The 21,262-nt window shown below is 40.8% G+C and overlaps 1 protein-coding gene across 2 annotated transcripts in view; it reads left to right on the forward strand.

Annotated features, from left to right (window-relative positions):
• LOC139649286 (paired box protein Pax-6-like) overlaps positions 1–20,183 on the forward strand; it is a 47,659-nt gene extending 27,476 nt beyond the window's left edge. Inside the window, exons 5-10 of one of the 2 annotated variants that reach the window (XM_071525641.1) lie at positions 5,175–5,315; positions 16,439–16,521; positions 16,832–16,982; positions 18,258–18,367; positions 19,536–19,677; positions 20,098–20,183. In XM_071525641.1, the coding sequence (XP_071381742.1) occupies positions 5,175–5,315; positions 16,439–16,521; positions 16,832–16,982; positions 18,258–18,367; positions 19,536–19,677; positions 20,098–20,183 (713 nt within the window). Of the gene's footprint in view, positions 1–5,162; positions 5,316–16,438; positions 16,522–16,831; positions 16,983–18,257; positions 18,368–19,535; positions 19,678–20,097 lie in introns of both variants that reach the window. The other variant, XM_071525640.1, reaches the window with a different exon arrangement.
• Positions 20,184–21,262: the final 1,079 nt, after the last annotated feature.

The raw sequence follows: 21,262 nt of genomic DNA on the forward strand, positions 1-21,262 counted from the left end.
TGTGGTGTGCGTGTGTGTGTGTGTGTGCTTGCACACAGGGTGAGTGTGATGCGTCTGTGCAGTAGTATTGTGGTAGTAGTGCTTGTAGTTAGTGCATGTTGCATGCTTCTTCTGCTTGCTACTCTCTGCTTTCAGCTACTGCCGCCAGCTAGCCCTCTTTGCAGGGGGTGAAAAGAGGAGCCAAGCGCATAAGTCTCCTTCTGCCGGTACACAGCAGAACAGAAACAGAAACAGAAACGAGGCCCAGGCTGCTACAGGTGGCGTGGGGCTAATGCTGAGTTCTCGGGCACATAAGGCTCTCTGTAGGGTTCACCATTACACCGAGGGGGTCCTTATCGCAGATTTCGATGGTAACCCAGTTACAACCATCATGGTTGTGTACTCACCTACCAATGTAGCACCAGTCGAGGAAGTAGAGAAGTTCTATGAGGACCTTACAACAGCAGTCTGTGATGTCCCGGCTCACAACTTCCTAGCAATTCTGGGTGATTTCAATGCGAGGCTTGGACCAGAGGACGCACCCTTCACGTACCACGACACCACTAACCGCAATGGCAAATATCTTGCTGCCCCACTTATGGAACACAAGCTACTGGCTGCGAACACCCTGTTCCGGAAAAGAATGGGCAAGAGATGGACCTTCCAGGACTGGGCTACTGGTATGTTTCGTCAGCTGGACTATATACTGGTAAGGCGCAGGTGGAGGAACTCTATCCTGAACGCTGAACCTTACAGCACGTTCGACTCTGTGGGCTCTGATCATCGAGTGGCCATGAGGGTGCGACTGAGCCTGAGGGTCCCCAAGCCAAGCCCGAGGATCCGATATGACTGGAAGGCGTTCTCGACAAGTCCTGACCTTCAAGCCAGATACACATTGGAGATTAGAAATCACTTTCAGCTACTGGGTGCGGAGGAGGAGCCTAATGCAAAATACAGGCGGTTTGTCACTGCGAATGTGGAGGCGACTAGGACGTGTGTGCCGGTGATAGAGAAGATCAGAATCTCCCCGAGGGCCAAGCATCCGGAGGTTGTGGTGGTGCGTGAAAAAGTGGAGGATGCACGTCGAAGCTTTGATCACGAGCGGACTACAGAGAATCATGAGGTATTGAATGAGGGGAGGGGGTGAAAAGAGGAGCCGATGGGGAGGGTGTTGAAAGTGGAGACAGCTCAGGGCGAACAACAGTATGGGGAATCATGGAGGGTCATAAATGAGATGTGTGGGTGTAAAAGGTCAAAGGAGGCACAGGTTGCAGGCAGCAGCCCAGAAGAGAGAGTGACCTCCTGGTTCACTCACTTCCAGAATCTCCTAGGCACACACCTGACAGTGGATGGAGCTGAGGAAGAGATACCTGCAGTCCTTACAAATCTCAATATTGATGATGGTCCCTTTACAGTCAGGGAGTTCGCCAGAGTGAAATAAACTCTGAAGCAGGGGAAAAGTGCTGGGCCGGACAGCGTTCCCCCAGAGGTCTTTAAGAATTGTGATCTTGATGACATCATCCTGGAGATTTGCAACCTTGCTCTGATGAAAAACAACAAGCCTGATATGTGGTCTCTCTCTAACATCATCCCAGTGCCTAAATCTGGAGATCTCTCGAAACCAGACAACTACCGCAGCATCAGTCTGACATGTATCATTGTAATTTCAAATGCAGCATTTTCTGCACTTTTTCAAAAAAAAAAAAAAATTCTCTATTAATTTTGCCTTTTGTTAAATCCTATTACTTTTGCTGCTGCAACAACCTTATGTCCCCAAACACCAGGATCCATATTCAAAAAGCTTAGTTTGGTCCTAGTGGTGAAATTCTAAGAAAAGTTTTTTCTAAGAGCTCCCATAAAAATGCCATCCAGAGAGAGGGCTCTCTGGATGGCATTTTTACCAGAGCTCTGGGGAAAGTGTCAGCCAGAGAAAAAGCACCAACCCAGGGACTGTCCATGAAAAATGGGGGTGTCTGGTAACCCTAATGCAGCACCTTTATTCACCAGTTAGAGTTCTGTGATAAATACTTTTTAGTCTCATAGGCAAGTCAATGTCAAGTTTATTTGTTGTCCAAATAATACACTGGGCCCAAAACCCAGAGAGCAAGCATGAGCACAGTAGCAAGGAAAAACTTGCCAGCTTTTAGAAGGAAGAAATGTTGAGAGGAACCGGCTCACAGGGATACCATCCTCATCCGGCTCACAAGTTGGGCAGTACTACATTGGTGGCTCCATACATAGATTGAGTGTTAGGCCAAAGTTTGTATCCCCTACCTAGTGTGTGATGCACGTGCATTTGTTTTGACACCATTATGTGGTGGTATAGTCAACAATAGCAAAATGCAAATTGTTTTCCTCTTTCCACATGAGTATCATGGGATTCCAAAAGAAAAGATCACTTGTCTGGGAGTCTATGTGTGACAAAGAAATTTTAGAAAGTCAATATGGTGCATGGCAGTAGCTTATACAGCCAGGGGAGTGGGTGTCTCCACCATTAAAAATGAACTGAAAAAACCCTTTTTGGGCAGAACTGCAGTACTGCCAACAGCCGCTTGGTTTGCATGTTCGGAGGTAATAAATAATAAGGGACCCCCTTGAAAACGAGATGGGACATTACAAGGGGTTTTTTCCCTAATAAACAACATTTGAACTACAGTAATAGCGTCAGTGCATTCATAGCAAGTGAGCCTATAGGCATAGGAATCCCCATCAGCTGATATGCTGATATCGGTGTGAGTTGAACAAATAAGATTTCAAGTGAGTTATTTGTCAGTTTCAATTTCAACATGATGGGTCTTGTTTGTGTCAACCTAGCACTGCGATATGTGCAGTGAATGCTTAAATCTATATCATTTGATATTTTCAGTTACTCCTTGTGTCAACCTCAAAATCTGTATGTAATACTGCATTCCCTTTCGCTCAGTGCAGTGTGCACAAGTCCAAATGCTTCTCAATCAACTATAACTAACCACATACTCTGTGAAATCAAAGACCCATTTTAACAACACACACTGCACTTCTATTTCACCATCTTTTTCAAGTACAAATGCTATGGATCTCTGCCCAAACGATAACAGACAGCTTATCAATGGAAATATGCAACACCTGCCCTTCTTAATCTCTCTTAGAAGATATCTTACATGCAAAACAGATTATTTGCCAATACTTAGCATGTCAACATTCGTCACTTTATCTGTGAGTTGAAGTAAAATTTCTCTGCACAACTGCATAACTGTAACTCCATATTCGCCAAACATTGACGAATAGCAACCAGATCATTTTCATCTCTCGTCTTCATGTAGTGAACCGCAGCACATTGCTGCCATGCATGTTTATATTTAAAACAATTCATTCTGCTATTCATGTAAAAAAAAAAAACGTAATAAAATGTCAATAATTGTAAACAAAAATTGTTTGAAGCAATTAAATACCATTAGCATGCACTTTGCCTGATATTCAGCCTAAACTACATTTTCACTATGTAGAAAGTGAGCATGGCCGATCCAGTTACCTTGGTGTCAGTTTTACTTAGCATGGGCAATATGAGGGCGCTGCCAAATAAAAAGAAATTTACCTGGCAAGATGATGTGGGTCTATTATTAAGGTAATGCAATAGGTCATACCATTAATATTAGCAGCGGGGGTGTCACTAATTTATGCTTGTGTAAGCAACAAATCATTTCCAATAATGTTTTAAAAATAAGCTTTGTATAATTATATTAGATTTATTAGGGCCAAAATCATAGTTTACTAAAATGTTTGGGGCTAAAAGGTCTTGTAAAATTGTATAATGTGTGGGGAGAAGGGCCTCATTTGCTCTATGGCACATGTGCTAATACTAGTACTACAGCAGTGTCTTGGGACTACACTAGCCAGCAGAGGGGGAGGTCTGTTCTCATTTGTGTCTGTTTCTGCCTGACTGACTGTGACACTGAGCAATGGCTTCATTCTGTTTTCCAGTCTCTGTCTGCTGGGGATAATGAATAATTAGGCTAGCACCACAAATAACATGCATTCTATAGGGAGCTGGAGTCAACCTCCCGTCTGGTGAAATATCATATGATCACACTCTAAACTGCCATGCACATTCAGTAGTGTTTCAAAAATGACTTACATGGTTTGATTGCATATGAAGCAAAGCATCATAGTTTTGAGTACTATATATTGCATTGTCTACTTTCATCAAGCTTTTGGATGTAACGTATATGGGAATCTGTGCTTGTATGGATAATGCTAATATACCAGATGCAGTGTGTATAGGGATCTTTGCTTGAATGGGTAATGCCTATGTACCCCCTACATTTTACTTGAATCTAGAAAGATTTCACATTACTGGTGAGGATTTTTTGCAGCTCTTAATTTCCCTATCACAACTAAAATTAATAATAAATCGATAGGTGAAATAATAAAATTGTCTTAATCCTCAAGCAGTCTTTTCACACTGCATACTGTTGTCAATACTGTATACATCTTCACCAAAATTGTCTTGTGACACTATATATTTGGTATATGAGTTGATTTGCCAGATGGCATTGAGACTGGGAGTGAACTGGAAGTGAAACTACCTACCTGTCTGTGGTAGAGACCTATAGGCTGTGTCTTGCTCAGGGGGACTGCGACAGGAATGGATTCTGGCTATCACAGGGAATCAAACCAGTAACATTCAATTAACTTCCAGGCACCGTACCTGGTAGTTAATACAGATCAAGAATGATAAGGCTCAGTCTGCTCTATAGCTCTATAGCTCTATAGTCTATAGAAGGCTACACAATGCTAAGGGTCACCACGCAGCCTTTGTCGCCATTCTCCAACTTGACATAGGCATAGTCCAGTTGTGATCCATGTTGTGAACTATGTATAAGCCTATGTATAGATACAGGTATAGCAGGAATAACAGTTGGTTGCTCTGGGATGCCAGTTCCTCGGAGGTGTCGTGGGTCTATTTCAACTGATCAACTGATGATCTAGTCAGTGACATTATTAATATTGGAAATGAAAGAAAGAATCCAAAATAAAAGATTTAAAAGGTCAATTCTGACAAATCTGGCACTCGTGCATTCCAGATGATCTGCAAGCAGTTTGTCTTGTTCAAGTTTATCTAATTTTCTTTCTTTCTTTCTTTCTTTCTTTCTTTCTTTCCTTCTTTCTTTCTTTCCTTCTTTTTTTTCTTTCTTACTCTGAAGATTGTCCTCAAGCAGAGGGAGGGGAGAACACTATCTCAGTGAGTTCTAATGGTGAAGACTCTGAAGAAACTCAGATGAGGCTTCAGCTAAAGAGGAAACTTCAGAGAAACAGAACATCTTTCACACAGGACCAGATAGAGGCACTGGAGAAAGGTAATTGATTAACGTGTTAATTTTTGCGATTTATTGTGTCTGTCCATCTCTGTTCACTGCAATTCGTTTTCAATGAGAGCTATCCGTTGTCCAGACAGGACTGATGACGCGTCCATCTCGGTCAGATTTCCATCCATTTTGATGGACAGAAAGTCCAGAAAGTTCAACCCAGTTCAACTTTTTCTGGACAGATGAATTCATCACCATCCGATTAGCCACTAATTAATCTCAGCAAATTGTGTGATTAATTAGTTGTTATTATTTTTAATCGATGCACAGTCCTAGTAATTAGCACTACTTTATTAGTACATCATAGACCAACTAGAAAATACTTTCCCTAAAGAAAATGTGTGGGCTAGCAATAAGAAGTATGAGAAAACCTAAAATTTAAATGGTTGAAGGGATTTATTAGGTGGTTGCTAGGTGATTACAAGTGGTTGCTAGGGTGTTCCACCAGCAGTGTGTATTGCAAAATAATTTGAAATAAAAGTTAAATTATGAAATAACTAAAAGTATAAATAGTATCAAATTTTTGAAAAGAAGCTCACATACAGTTTAAACGGCATTGATAGCTTCAACGGTGCAAGACTAGTTAAATTAAGTTAAACTGAATTGGGCCTCTATATGAATGCTCACCTTGGATTATGGCATAAGGGATAGTAACATCATATTATGTATATTGATAAATGCTTCAACCGGCCTTAAAGGAATAGTTCACCCAAAAATGAAAATTCTTTCATCATCTACTCACCCTCATGCCAGTTGAAACGCAGGTGAAGTTTGTCCGTATAACACACAGGGAGGCTGCCAGCACAACTCCATAGCAGCCTTCTCCAAAACAACTGAAGTCAGTGGGAACCAGTTCTTCAGAGTTCCAAAAAGACCTACGGTATATTTACACCATAATTTAGGGCAAATCTTAACTACAGCTGATTGATTTGCAACAAATAATGGTGTATAGGTCTTTCTATTCACAGTGTGAATGTTTGGCTGTTTTTGTTTTGGAACTCTAAAGAACAGGTCCCCATTGACAGGTCCCCATGGACTAACAAATTTCACCTGTGTTTCATTTGGCATGAGGGTGAGTAGATGATGACAGAATTATTACTATTCCTTTAACTAGTGACTGCTTTGAAGAGAGCTGCTGACAACTAGGGAAAGACCAAGTGACAGCCTGGAAAGACAAATGACAGGAGGAAATAGACCCTATTAGGGCTATGGGTTAGCAACCCATGGCAGCAGTACACAGGGCTAGCTTAACTCATGGTTACACCCTTATCAGCTATGAACAAGAATAACACCCCAAGAGTCTTTGAGAGCAGGGGTGGAGGAAGATTCACAGGCAGAAGCTATGGCTACAGACCCTGGAATGGACTTGACTAAGAGTAGGCAGAGCACTATGGAAGCCAGTTCAGATGTAAAGAGAAAGAAGCATCAGGTGTGTTATTGTGGCTGGGAAAAGATAACTAGTAAGGGCCTCAGAATACCCTAAGGGAGGAAGAGGTGCTTGAGAGAGGGTGTTCCTAAGAAGTCCAGCGGCAGGTAACAAACCAAAGTTCACAGGATATCAGTATCCCTGTCACTGAGGAGGCAGACGATAGCACTGAAATTCTGAGTGAAGAGAGGACCCAGCCAAGGTAGGAGAAGGGCAGTAGGATAAAACTTACAGTAAGATGGCCTCAGGCTGTAGAAAAGAGGGAATGGGATAGTTGTTAACACAGACTTCACAGGGGTTCTTGATAGACTTAAAGGAACAGCAGAGAAGAAGCTAGAGAAACTGGGGGATATTATTTATGATTACAGGGTAGCAAGGTTTGGTATTTATGAGAAAAGGAAGAAAGTAGTTTCAGAACCAGTTAAGTCTATGCGGCAACAGGAGATTGATAGACTTATCCAAGAAAGGAGACAGCTTAGGAGGCAATGAAGGCTAGCGATAGCGATGTTCTTCAAACAGCACGAGTGAATCATTTAGCAGCTATAGCTATATGAGAGCAGAAAATCATAGGAAAAACAGAAAAAAGAAAGAGCGATCTAGCATAGCATTTTATAAAGATCCATACAAAAACCTATTTAGTAAAGACAAGAGTGGCAGATTGAAAGCAACACGGCAGGAGCTATAAGACCACTTAGAAAAGGTGCATACAGATAGTGAGAGTGGTAGAGAGTTTCGGCTGCCCCCAGATATCCCACCCATTGGGGCAATAGACTATCAAATAGATGTCAGCCCACCAAAGTGGACTAAGGTGCAAAATTTGGTAAGGGATGCAAGGGCTTCTTCAGCCCCAGGGCCTAATAGTGTCCCTTACCGAGTATAAGCCCACCAGATATTGAAATATCTATGGAAGCTAATGAAGCTAGCATGGAAAAAGCAGATTATTCCTGGCAGGAGGGATTCTAATTTCCAAAGAAAAAAACTCTCATATAAATCAGTTTTGGCCTTATTCGCCTCCTTAACATAGAATGGAAGATTTTCTTTAGTGTGGTGGGGCAGAGGCTGTCAAATTAGTCAAAAAGAATGGATTAATTGACAAAACCTTCCAAAAAGCTGGAATACCAGATTTGGCACCAGATTCAGTCAGTACTTCAGTCAGCACTAATGCATTTGGTTCTTCAGCACATAATCTATTTTGGAAGGCTTTCTTTAGGGTCCCAAGTAGCATTTAGAATCTAGTTAGAGCATACTTGCAAGATATTCAGATGTGTTTCAAAACAACAGCGTTTACTACAGCCTGGCAGCATCTTGAGACAGGAATTATGTCAGGGTGCAACATTTTCCCCTTAGCTTTTACTATGGCAATGGAGGTAATCATTAGGTCATCAAAGTGGGTGGTAGAGGGGGAAAGGCAGCAGGGAGGGCTGCCCCTCCCACCCATTAGGGCATATATGTATGATATGACCACCATAACAACTACAGCTCCTTGGATGAAAAGGTTGCTGAATAAATTGAATGTTAACCTAAACTGGGCTAGGGTTAAACCAAGTAAATCAAGGATTATATCCATTGTTAAGGATTGCTTCAGACAGGATGTGAAACGGCCATGGAATGGCACCAAAGCATAACCTGCTTCCTCTCGGCATCCATGTTAATGGGTCAGACTCTGCTGGCAGCTCAGCATCTGCAGCAATAGTTTTGCCATCTTGTCTATTTTCTCGGTGCCCCGTGCACGTTTCACAGGAAAACTCAATGAAAACACGCTGTAGATGGTCATATCTGCATTATATCACCACAAAAGCATTAATCCATGTCTTTTGAAAATTGGGTATGTTATTGAATTGGCACAAAATTAACAAAGATACATGTTTAGGGTTTTTTATTTGTAGGCTACTTGCCTGTCCCATAGGCTTTCCTAATGATTGCCTGATCACAAGTCAGGACTGTGGCTGAGAAAAATATGCTTTGATACGCCAGAGTCTGGGAAGAAAGGGAGAAAGTTTGCCTGATATTCAGACTGAATGGCCATTTCGTTTCCACTCCATTATATAGTCTGACATTGCTTCCATGTTAGCCGTTTTCTGTGTGGGGGGGTGTCCGAACCAATCACTAGTGACTGACGTCTCCAGCTCGACCAAATCAAGATGTCAGCATTGCGTCTACAAGGACAACAGTAAAAAAGATGAGGCTTTGGTGACTATTGTAGTTGACTATTGTATTGTAGTAAGTAGCCTGCAGGCTATTTCCAAGGGGTGTTTCTCCTCCTGTAGTGCAAGAGAGCTGCTGAACAGCATGGAGAAATACGCTTCTAGTGTGAACAGCCCAGCTACCACTCACACTCAAAATCATGCTACGCATCCGGTCTGAACCAGGCGTAAGGGGAAGCAGGCAGGCAAATGATTTTACATAGCTATACCAACAGTTCAAGAGAAGCCTGTGAAAAGCCTAGGAAGGTGGCATGATACAAATCTGAATGACAGGGAGCAGGACCAGGAGATAAGGCAGCAGCTAGTTCGAGGCATTGAGGATATAGAGAGATCGAGATTACCAGGCAAGCTTAAGTCGTGGTGTTTGCAGTTTGGTCTATTGCCTTGGCTAATGCGACCGTGTGTGAGATACCATTATCAAAGGTGGAGAAGTAAGAGAGGGTGGTCAGCTCACATGTCAGGAAATGGCTTGGAGTTCCATGTTGTCTTACTTGCGTAGCTTTGTATGGGAAAGGAATTCTGGAACTACCTATATCTAGCCAAGCAGAGGAGTTTAAATGTGCAAAGGTAGGGTGCAAAGGTCCTGTATTAGCAGGATGGAAACGGAACCCAAGAGAGGAAGTCAAACAGGTGCAGTCAGGACTAAGACATAAGATTATTGTAGGACAGGTGTAACAAGGGCGGGGGGGCTTAGGCCTGGGAATAGGGCAACCTTTATGGAGTAAGGCAACTTCATCAGAGAAGAGAAAAACAGTTGTAGATCAAATACATTGACAGGAGAAGGTCAACCAAGGCAGTGTCTCAGGCAAAGCAGGGCCAGCGGATAAATTGGGAGAGTGTAGAGAGGAAGAAACTCAGCTGGAGAGAATATGGGAGATGGAGGCAAACCGCATTAGATTCATCATAGCTGCTAAGTGAGGAAATCAGTAACATCTGCAGAGTATGGAGTGCTTAGGTGCCTAGCAGTAGCAATTGAGAGTAAACTGTTAGAGATACATTCATTGCCTGATAGGAAAGAGGGTATTAAGATTAAGTTTGTCAGTGAGGGAGAAAGATCATGAGGGAAGCTATTTTAGGCAGGCATGTTGAAGGGCAGCTATGAAAACCAAACCCCTTAATTTTATGCATGAAATGTCCTTAATTTCTCCATTACATTTTAATAATCCATTAAAAACAGCATAGCTTTAAAAAAAAGTACAGTTAGTATCATGGGTTTATAAGGGATTTATTCATGGGTTGATTCACAGAAACACTACTAACAAAGGAATTTTTCATGCCTTTTATTAATGGGTTATTAATGGAGGGTTCCTGTCTCCCTGAATCTTTCCCTGAAGTAAGGAGTCAAGATTAAGTGGGTGTTTAAGGAGGTTTTGATGGGATCTCCTCCATTAATAACTCCCACAATTAATTTTAAGGGGATTTTGCATGAATTAAGTAGTGTAAATTAAGGTCAGGCACTTGGCACCATTATAGCTTTACTGCTGTTCTGATAAAGCAACGGTTTTATCAGAACATATGACTCCAAAAGTGTCAGCAACAGACTTTTTTGTTTTTCACCTGCAAAACAACGTTATTCTCAGAATTCTGATTTTGTCTAATCCTGGCCCTAATCAATTAAATTCAAGATCTTTTATTGGCATGAAATACAAAAGTACTTATTGCCAAAGCAAAGTCAACAAATTCAAATTAAAATAACAGTAATCAAACTTAAATATACAATTGATATGTCAACAAATATACAACAATTAAATAACAGTCAGTCAATTTCTATAAATATGTGACAGTGTCAGTGTGTCTCCTGTCTGAGACAGTGACAGGCTGAGACATATTTGGCTGCAGTAGTGGCAAACTCCCTTTTCTCTCCTAGAATGTATTGGAGTTTTTCATTAGTTGGGAGGTTTTCAAAATATGTGCATATTGTTTTGAATTTGGGGAGGTAAAGATGTCTGATTCCTGCATAATTTGCACAGTGCAAGGGGAAGTGCAGCTCTGTCTCCACCTCTGCCTGTGAGCAGAGTGAACACAGCCACTCCTCTCTGGGTTGCCAGGTCTGCCGGTGTCGGCCTGTTTCTACAGCCAGGCTGTGTTCACTGAGTCTGTATCTGGTCAAGGTTTTCCTCAGTTTAGAGTCAGTCACACTTGGTCAGGTAATCTGCCAATGTGTGCTGTCTATTTAGGGCCGAATATTCTTGTTCCGTAGTGATCGGAATGAACGTTTACATGACGAAATTTTATCCATCGAACAGATTATGAAAGGGTTATACCACCCCTCTCAAACGGAATGAAATTTCATTCAGAATGGGACAGTTTATTCTTGAGGTATATAGCCATGAGAGCTAGTGAGTGGTTGTGGATGAGGAGGAAACATGTTAACTGGGGCTCAAAGTAGCTTAGGTAGATACCCTAACTGGGTTAGTGTTATGTTAGTATTGTCTGGTAATACAATTTAGAGCCCGCATAAACAGGTCTAAGTGTTTAGCTCTAGCCTTGTAGCATTCCTATACAGTAGCGTAGGCTTTGTTAGAACTTGTTTGCACATTGGTAGTAGCCTAATACTTATAGCCCGGGCAAATGGGGCCTCTGTAATTGTGTGACTTAATTAGAAAAACAATGAGGGTGGCTGGACAACTGAGCGGGCCATGGCATTCAGATGACGCTGCCAGTCAAGCCAGCAGGGCCAGCCAGACTTAGCCTAAGCAGATACAATGTGGACATGCAGACTGCTGAGTTGGTAGTGTAGAGTGTAACTTTTATATTGTGTGACTTTGTAGGGTGCAGATGTAGTGTGTAACTTGGTGTTGAGGAATAGAAAGGAATTTCATTTCAATGTTTATTTGAATAGGGACAGATACATAGACATAAAAATAGTCTGATGTCACATATAACAATTATAGTCTAAGCTAATTTGCAATATTTGTCCCTATATGGGCTTTTGTTCAAAGCTTTTTGTTAAAAAAAAACATATATAGAATACAGCAGATATTGAATACACACAAAAGGGCAATGACAACATAAGAAAGATGGTACCACAGATGGTATTTACAGATATTTGAAAAAAAAGAGAGAGAGAGGTTACCTGGTGTAAGAAAAGGGAACAAGGAAAGAGAGAGAGGGAATGAGAGAGAAAGACAAGGTCACCCATGACTGCATGGCTCTTCAGAAAATGTTTCAATCTGTATTTAAAGTGATCCCAATTATGATCATTTTTTAGATGTGTGGGTAATGAATTCCATATATTAACCCCCTGTACAGAGAAAGCTGTTTGTCCAAAGTAGGTTTTGCGATAAGGCACTTTGCAATTCCCCACAGCAGCACCCCTAGTGGTTGTGCTTGTGCCAGAGACCCAAAGAGATTTCACCATATCACCGAAAATCTGAGGAGCCTGATTATGTATATATTTATGAATAAGTTTTTTTGTTAGCATTTAATGAAATTATCTAAACTTAAAATGTTTTATTTCTGTATGACATGGCAATGGTGAAACCTACTTGGCTTCCTGTCAAGAATTTTTATTGCACGATTGTATATCATCTTAAGAGGTTTGATTACAGTAGGGTTTGCTTGAGACCATGAAGTTACACAATAACTTAAGTGTGAGAAAATCATTGAGTAGAATAGATATTTGCAGCATGAAATGATAGACAGTTCATGCTGCAAATATCTATATGCACTCAATGATTTTCTCACACTTATATTGATGTCAGTGTGTATTGTGTGTGGCAGAACTTAAAACATGATAAGCAATAATAATTTCAAAGCCAAAAACTTAAAAACAAAGAAAAGAGCAGCACAGCACAAAACAACAAATAGCAGCCTATAAGACAACACAGTGCAATAGGGTGCAACAATTTCACCATGTCATCAAATATGTTGCCTATGTAAATTCAACAATTTTGTGCATTCATAATCTGCATTGGTTTGTTGAATATGACTGCTGCAAGTGTATGTATGAGATTCCAAAAAACTATGACCCAGAGCGTCCAAAGTATTGGAGCACTTTCACAGTTCACGGCTCACGGTGCAAAGTTGCAACGGCACATCACAGGAGTGGCTGCTGTGCATGAACAGTCTACTGTCATACAGTATGTCTTGTAGTTTGTCAATGTTTAGTCTACTGTCACACAGTGCAAATTGTTGTGTGCTAATGTTTAGTTCTACATCTTGTAGTGGGTAGTGTTTAGTGTACTGTCAGAGTGCATCTTGTACTGTGTCAATGTTTAGTCTACTGTCATACAGTACATCCTGTAGTGTTAATGATTAGTCTGCTGTCATACAGTACATCTTGTAATGTTAATGTTTAGTCTGCTGTCAGATATCTGCTCATGCACTACCCTCTCTAAGATTTTGGATGTTGCACTGAGTATGGATACTGGCCTATAATTGCCAGGGTCAGTTGTAGCCCCTTTTTTGTAGAAAGGGATGATGATGGTGTGTTTGGTGGCTTGGGGTACAATACCTTGCTCTAAAGAGATGTTAATGAGATGGGCAACACAGGGGGCAATAGGGGTTATGCGCAACTGATTTCCACATTCTGTCAAAACAGATTTAGTCGTTTCCGGTTCAGTTCCACTTTACCGAAAGCTCACTGTTGTACACGGTGAAATGTACAATATCTTTGACACCGTGTAATCACGGTGTCAAAGATGAGCATTTCCGATGTATATCGTAGATGCAGGTTGACCAAGACTCCCATGACCAAACTGGATAAAGGGTTTATGCTATACGCTTCTTAATACATCTGCGATTATGAGGGTAGCTGTCTACTAGCTAGCTGGCTAGCTATCTAGCTAGCACTAACCTACCTACCACTGTTGATAAGAGAGTCTCACCGCAGCAAGTTTCTGAATAATGATTGCTATATATGCCTACATAATCACGTTGTTTTAATTTCACCAGTATCAAACAGAGACAGGCTGACTGGCGAAATCGGTATCAGAAAAGCCTGTCACAGGGGACATGATCCCTGATTAGCCTGCTCCTATTCTGAGAGGCTTGATAAAAATCATATTATATTTATCTGGTTGATATCAGATCCCTGAACTGGAATTGGAACTGGAAGTGCATGTGAACAGACTAGCAATCCCTACTCTCAAGCTGTGTGGCTTCTCATGTTTCCTCATAGACCTGTGACAGGCTGCTGCCCTGATACCGATTTCCAGCCTGGAAATTTGTCTGCCTGTCTTTGTTTGATACTGGTGAAAATAAAACGACAACGTGATTGAGAAATTGCCATTGATATCTAGGCCTATGTTTGGCTTTCCACCATTGGTTTTTTCTCCACAACCGATTTCTGTCAGTGCTTTCCATAGCTTCTTAGGCTCATTTTTGTTTTCCTTGATCTGAACCAGTAGTCCTTTTTCGCAACTTTGATTCTTCTCTGAGCTTCGTTTTGCCATGTTTTGTAGCTATCAGCATCAACTTGCTCCCTTGATATCTTAAATTTATCCAATGCCTCCAGTCTTTGCTTAATAACTTCTAGGATCTCTGGATTAAACCATGGGCTTGTTCTCTGCTTTAGTCTGACCTGCTTAAAAGAATAGTTCACCCAAATTTCAGTCATTATCTTCTCATCATGCTCCAAAACAACTGAAGTTGCCGGAGACCTGTCTTCAGAGTTAAAAAAAAAAACAGAAAATAACCATAAAATTACTCCATGCAGCTCTTCCAGGATAATCCAAATCTCCTGAAGCCAACAGATCCCAAAGTGACTAGCTGTTGATTTCAAAATATGTCACATTTGCCTGCACCCCAGCCTTGATAGGTAAGACTAGGTTGAATTAGCAGAAACAAGACTTCCGGTTTGGCCATTTAGCCTTCAAAATAAAAGTGCAAGAGTTAAAAATAGGTAGAAATACTGTTTTAAACCAATTATTTTTTATTTAATCATCAAATTCGGAAAGTGAGCACCCATATTAATGTTTGATGTCATAATAATCATGAAAAATACCATAAAATGTGCCATTTTTAACTATAAATGCTGCATGTATTACACTGTGCAGAATACATGCAGAACGGAGACTAAAGTGGACATCAAACATTAATATGGGTGCTCACTTATTGAATTTGACGATTAAATACAAGTAATTGGTTGAAAACAGTAGTTCTACCCATTTTCAAATCTTGTGCTTTTATTTTGAAGGCTACAATAACAGCTAGAGTGGCGATTTCAGCTAAATAATGGTGTAAATGTCGGCCTTTTCAAGTCACTTTGGGATCTGTTGGCTTCAAGAGACTTGGATTATCCTGGAAGACCTGCATGGAGCCATTTTATGGTTATTTTCTGTCACTTTTTGAACTCTGAAGACAGGTCTCCAGCAACTTCAGTTGAGAATGCTGCAATGTACTTCTTCCGGGGATCTCCGGGACGGTTGTATGGACTAACAAACTTTACCCGATTTTCTACTGGCATGGGGGTGAGTTAATAATGACTGAATTTTCATTTTTGGGTGGACTATTCCTTTAAGTGGAGCCATACTATTCACAACCCTGAGAAAACACTGGTTAAACGTGTCCCAGGCCTCATCAACAGAGTGATTTTGCAGCACAGCGGTCCAATTCATCCTGCCCAACTGCTCCCTAAAGGACTCAACACAATAACTCTTAAGTAATCTGATCCTTATAGTTTTATGACTTGAAAACATTTCTCTGTGCACCTTCCTAGTATAGAATGTCATGAAATGGTCACTAATCCCATAAGGAATTACCCCATGCTGGGAAATGTTGGCTTTATGTGACACCATAATGAGATCAATAGTAGTTTGAGACATTTGGCTCACTCGGGTGGGTTCACTAATCAGCTGAGTCAAGTCAAATAATTGTTTTTATTCAAATCACCCAGTAGAATACATTGTTTTTTTGTTATACCATTGCAACTAGCCAATACATTTTCAAGGCTTTCATAAATTTTTGCCAAGGCAGTCTATAACACGCTCCCATTAGCAAAGGACACAAGCCTATTCACCGGCAGTTATTTTGGACAGATACTGTCCGAGATACCTGATTGGGTGGTCGATGTAGGCGGGACAAACCTACTTATGACGAGTGTTACAGAGCGTGACAACAACTATGTTGTTATGACAACAAAATGGCAGCGCCGGTGTTCTGGCAAAGGTATTGGATGATAGCAGGCTAGATTTAGCAATTTCATCAGTCTGATGACTGCCATGATTGTTGTTACCTCTGAGCAATACATCCATGGCTCTGAGGCGTTACCAGATTACGTCAGTCTGCTTTACTTTACTGTGATTGGTCAAAGATTTTGATAACTGACAACTAACACCAACCAATTGGTGGGGTGAGATGTTATGTCACCAAATCAGTCGTGGATAGGCTTGTGTCCAGACCCTTCTGAATTGCCATGCAAATTCAAAACGTGCTAAAGGCTGCGATTCATGGGGGCTGGACACTAGGCAACATCAATTAGATACAACTAACTGTTAGATTAACTAACATTATGATGTAATGATGCAATGTTTTTGTTTCAGAATTTGAAAGGACTCACTATCCAGATGTGTTTGCCCGAGAACGCCTTGCTGCCAAAATAGACCTACCAGAAGCACGAATACAGGTAGTCTCATTTATAGGCTTACGCGCGTGTGTGTGTGTGTGTGTGACTTTTAGCTGTTGATTGGGTTGGGGTAGGCTATTTCCAGAATTCAACAAAGGTAGGAAAGGTAGGATGGACCATTTCATCCCCTAGATTTATTTTCTTTTAAAAATGGTGTCACAATCATTGGTATTTGCTCAAGTGAGTTTGCTTTTAGTAGAATTCTATATTCAGTATTGCCTCTTTGGTTAGTACCTTGTGCATGATCAGAGTTTTACCTTAAGTAAAACCTTTTCTTTCTTTTTCTTTCTTTTCTTTTTGGTGTGTGTAGGTTTGGTTTTCCAACAGACGAGCAAAATGGAGGAGAGAGGAGAAGTTGAGAAATCAACGTCGCCAGGCTTCCAACTCCTCCAACCATATTCCCATCAGTAGCAGCTTCAGCACCAGTGTTTACCAACCTCTACCACAACCCACTACACCAGGTAATAATGACACCACAACTACAAATGTGACTGCTTCTTATAATTTTATAATAAGCATAAATATAGCTGCAAGCTGCGATTGTTGGGGTCCAAGCTCAAAGAGGAAACGGAAACAAACACAGCGGCTAGTGAGGAGGGAAAGTGTCTGAACTGAGGGACTGATGCTCCTCCATCCCCCTTTTTGTCCTTAGTTTCCTACCAGTGGTCTGGTCCTGTTTTCAAAATAAAACTTCTCATACTCTCATAACTGGCACGCTCATACTGCCACCTAATGTAGAGGTGGTATTATGTGAATAATGCAGCCTGTAATTAAAAGCTTCACAGATAACAATAGAACTCTAATATGGCTCCCCATTAATCAATTTCATCATGGCTTTACAAGCATCATCCTTAGACTATTAATAACATTATAAACGACTTTAATGAAGACTGATCAAACTATGTTGAACATTTGACAGTGTCAGTTCATTGGACCATTTACAGCCTGACCCCAGCCCTCCGAAGCGCCTGTGTTAACATTTGTTATTCCTCAGAATCATTTGTTTGTTTCCGCATGTAACCATGCCTGATTTGTTAGAATTTTTTGGCGCACCGTAGGTCTGGTCGTCTCCTCGCTGAAGGGGACAGTGCAATCACTGGGATGTTCTGGTGTTTTGATTGGATTATGCAGTTTGTGGGCAGGTTCTTGTATGATGGCATGATCAGGAAGCAGAGGAAGCAATGGCGGATGAAAATATAAACACTGATCTTGCAACTGAAGCAGTTATCAAGAAACTGAATACAGCTGTAACTGCACTAAAACCTGAGGAATATACACTTTTAAAAGCATTTGTTCATTATTTAGTGTCTTGACAATGGGCTTCGATGAAAGCCTAATTGATCAACTAGCCCCTCTAGCACATGAAGAGATGGGTAGCAATAGGCCTATTGTTATGATAATTCTCATAGCGCTTATGGAGGACTAAGTAAAGGAGGCGAGCAAGCTTGGACTAACTGCACTGCAGCTCAGGGTCAATCGAGAGGACAATATTTTGAATTAATATTGTTCACTCGTGTTTTTGTGTAAATAGCCTTAACATCTGTTAGATATTAAGAGCTGCATGTCCCAAAATGTCTTCCAACTTCCAACTGAATAGATCTGAAATGGTATATCTGTATCTGTATAGATATTCTGATAGCTTTTTTGATGTGAAATTATGTTGCTTAGGATAGAGGACAAATATCAGAGAACTCTAACATGATCTTCTCTCGGTTTCTCCTTTCGTCTCTCTCCAGTTTCCTTCTCATCAGGATCTATGTTGGGGAGATCAGATTCAGTTCTGTCCAACAGCTACAGCCTACCAGCCATGCCAAGTTTCAGTATGGCAGCCAGCCTGCCTATGCAAGTAAGATACTTAGGATTATACAGGGTTTTCATTATTATACATTATATATTACATTATTATTATCATTATTATTATTGTTGTTGTACATTATTACACAATATTATAATGATGTATAATATTAATTGTACATGATTATACATGATTTAATTATTATACATGATACAGTAGGAGAAACAAAGATCTCAGCCAGAGACCGTATACTAAGGGTGCTCACTCTTTAAGATCTGTTTGTTCTCCGACCAAGCATCAAGAACAGCTAGAGTTAGTGTAGCTATAGACTACAATGCATGTTGAAAAAATGATGAATAAATTGACTTGGTCTTCACACATGTTCAATAATCATTTGATGTGTGCTAGTATCAATTTTAATAAAATAAAGTTAATAAAATCTGTTGACGACAGCTGCAACTGAAGCTGAAACCTATACTAACCCTCTGTACTATTCACACAAGCACTAATCCTAACCTATACATAGCATAATTCAGAACCTATAACCTTAACCTAACCTACCTCAACCTAAACCACCCTAACTCAAAGGATGGATTTATACATAATTGCAAAGTCAATAACGTGTGAATTGAGCAACCACACATTTTTCCAATCACTGCAAAAATGGGTGGATATGAAGACTAGATTGGGAGACTAGATTGATTCTTCTGCCTTGACAGATGAATTGGTAGGCCTGAAAAGATGTGAACCGTTGATGTGACATCTTCAGTTGCTGAAAATATCTGGGCAGGGATACTTATCATGGTTGAAGACAGTGGGACTTGAAAGCTCAACCCTGACAGTGTTTGTGCCTTGCCCTACCTATTGAACTACACAGGGACTAGAACCCCTAAGCTTGACAGTATTAGTACATAGGATCATACTGGCAAAAAAGAAGTGGTGAGCATTGTTTTTCTTCAGATGAACCACTTCTTTCTTGAGTCTAAATCCCTCTTAACCTTAGGTTGAGTCTCTTTGGCCATAACCCCTTCTGCTGCTTTATGCCGCAAATGGGTAAGGCTATTAATTGATTAATAATGAATGTGCACTGATTGTTAATTTTCAAGTAATTATCTTAATAGGTGCCCAGTCAGACCTTTTATTACTGCATGCTACCTACCAGCCCAATGGTGAATGGGTCATCGGGGTATTAATGGGTAATATTAATTTATATTTTCAGGCCTCAAGTCAGACCTCTTATTCCTGCATGCTCCCCACCAACCCAACAGTAAATGGGAGAAGTTATGAAACATACACCCCCCCACACATGCAACCACACATCAACAGCCAATCAATGACCTCCTCTGCAACAACGTCAACAGGTAAGAAGTTATTAGCTGGCTTACCATGAGATGAGTTTAAACTGGTAAAGCTCCAACTTCCTAGTTTCAGCTCAATGGCCCACAAAATTGTAATGGTAAACTTGAATTGGGACTTGAGTGACCTTTCAGCTGTACATGCTTAATTGTACCCCATGATGAAATCGGGCAAGAGACTATGGATCAGCCTTGGTCTGTCCGTTTATTATGCACAACATCCTGGATGCCACTGATTGGATTTTGATGAAACTTCCGGGAATGATGTGTCTCATTGCTTCATTCTGCCATTTTTTAAATTGCACTGATTGGCCTAAGGGGGCGCTACAATATATGTTTACTTGCTTGTCCATGTGTCACACTGTATCTAAGTCATGGCTGTTTTGTAAATGCATTCTCATGGTTTCTTTGTGTTCCTTGTGTCAGGTCTGATTTCCCCTGGTGTTTCAGTTCCGGTCCAAGTTCCAGGAAGTGAAGCGGACATGTCACAGTACTGGCCACGCCTACAGTGACATAATGTCTTATGACTATGCCTATAGTGATGTCATTACTACGCTTCCTGCCTGCAGTGATCCACAGTAGTGGTTGCAGCTACAGGAGTGTATGGGTCACCAACCTGTGACTAATCCCTATGTAACTCCCTGAGAAACAACTTGAATGTCAAAAAGAACTTCTAACTTACTGAAACAGACAGACTGCACAGCCGTAAATAGATAAATAGGGACTTTTAATAAAAAAAAATTAAGGTTTTGCGCACCAAGCCTGAATGTCCAGAAAAACTCTTATCACTGGTTGCAAGACAGCTTTCAAGCCAAATTCTTGAGACAACAGGGCAAAAATATTTTGGACACTTTCCCTGTTTAAGGATTTTAACATTGCAGTAAACCAACAGTAACATTACAAGTTTAAGTTGGATTAGATCAAGGGTCTTTGGGAGTTTTCTCTCCACACCGTCTCCATCAGCTCCAATTCACAATCTGGCTAGTGAGTACACTTGTGCACTAGTCCAGACTAAAAAGCACTTGCCTGAGCTTAGGCAGGTAAAACTAGTGTTGGTTACTGGTACACTGATGAAGTACTGGACACAAGTCAGTGGGCTGGTAAAGCAGAATGGTTATAGGTTACCTTGGCTGCCAACCTTCCCTTATTTTCTGGGAGTCTCCTTTATTTTAGAGTTTAATTTTAACAGAATTGTAATCCTCCTTTCAATTAGTCCAAAAGGAAAACTTCACCACTCATTGTTGGCAGATGTGGATTACTGGTTTTTGGAGCTCTGGTTACACTAACTGATGGAAAGACAGACGAGTACCACCCTCAGGAAGGTTGGTGTCCTCTGGCACTGATGAACTTTGATTGGACCACAGAGACTTGATGGACAGAAATGAACTGTTCAATGTCCAGTGAAACATTCTGTGGGAAGAAATATTACTTCTGTTACCTCTGTTTTCAATTCCTAATTTATATCATGTTAGTGTATTTCTATCTTGCCATTTGTATGTAGTAATGATTAAATAATTAAACACAAGGAAGTTGAACATGTTGAAATGTAAAGAGAAGAACTTTATGAAACTTGAAATGAACTGACTGCTAT

The sequence above is a fragment of the Centroberyx affinis genome, unplaced genomic scaffold (genome assembly GCF_046629955.1).
Source record: "Centroberyx affinis isolate AG114_WGS23_722 - 3 ecotype Tasmania unplaced genomic scaffold, CSIRO-AGI_Caff_v1 ptg001315l_1, whole genome shotgun sequence".
Taxonomy (NCBI): domain Eukaryota; kingdom Metazoa; phylum Chordata; class Actinopteri; order Beryciformes; family Berycidae; genus Centroberyx; species Centroberyx affinis.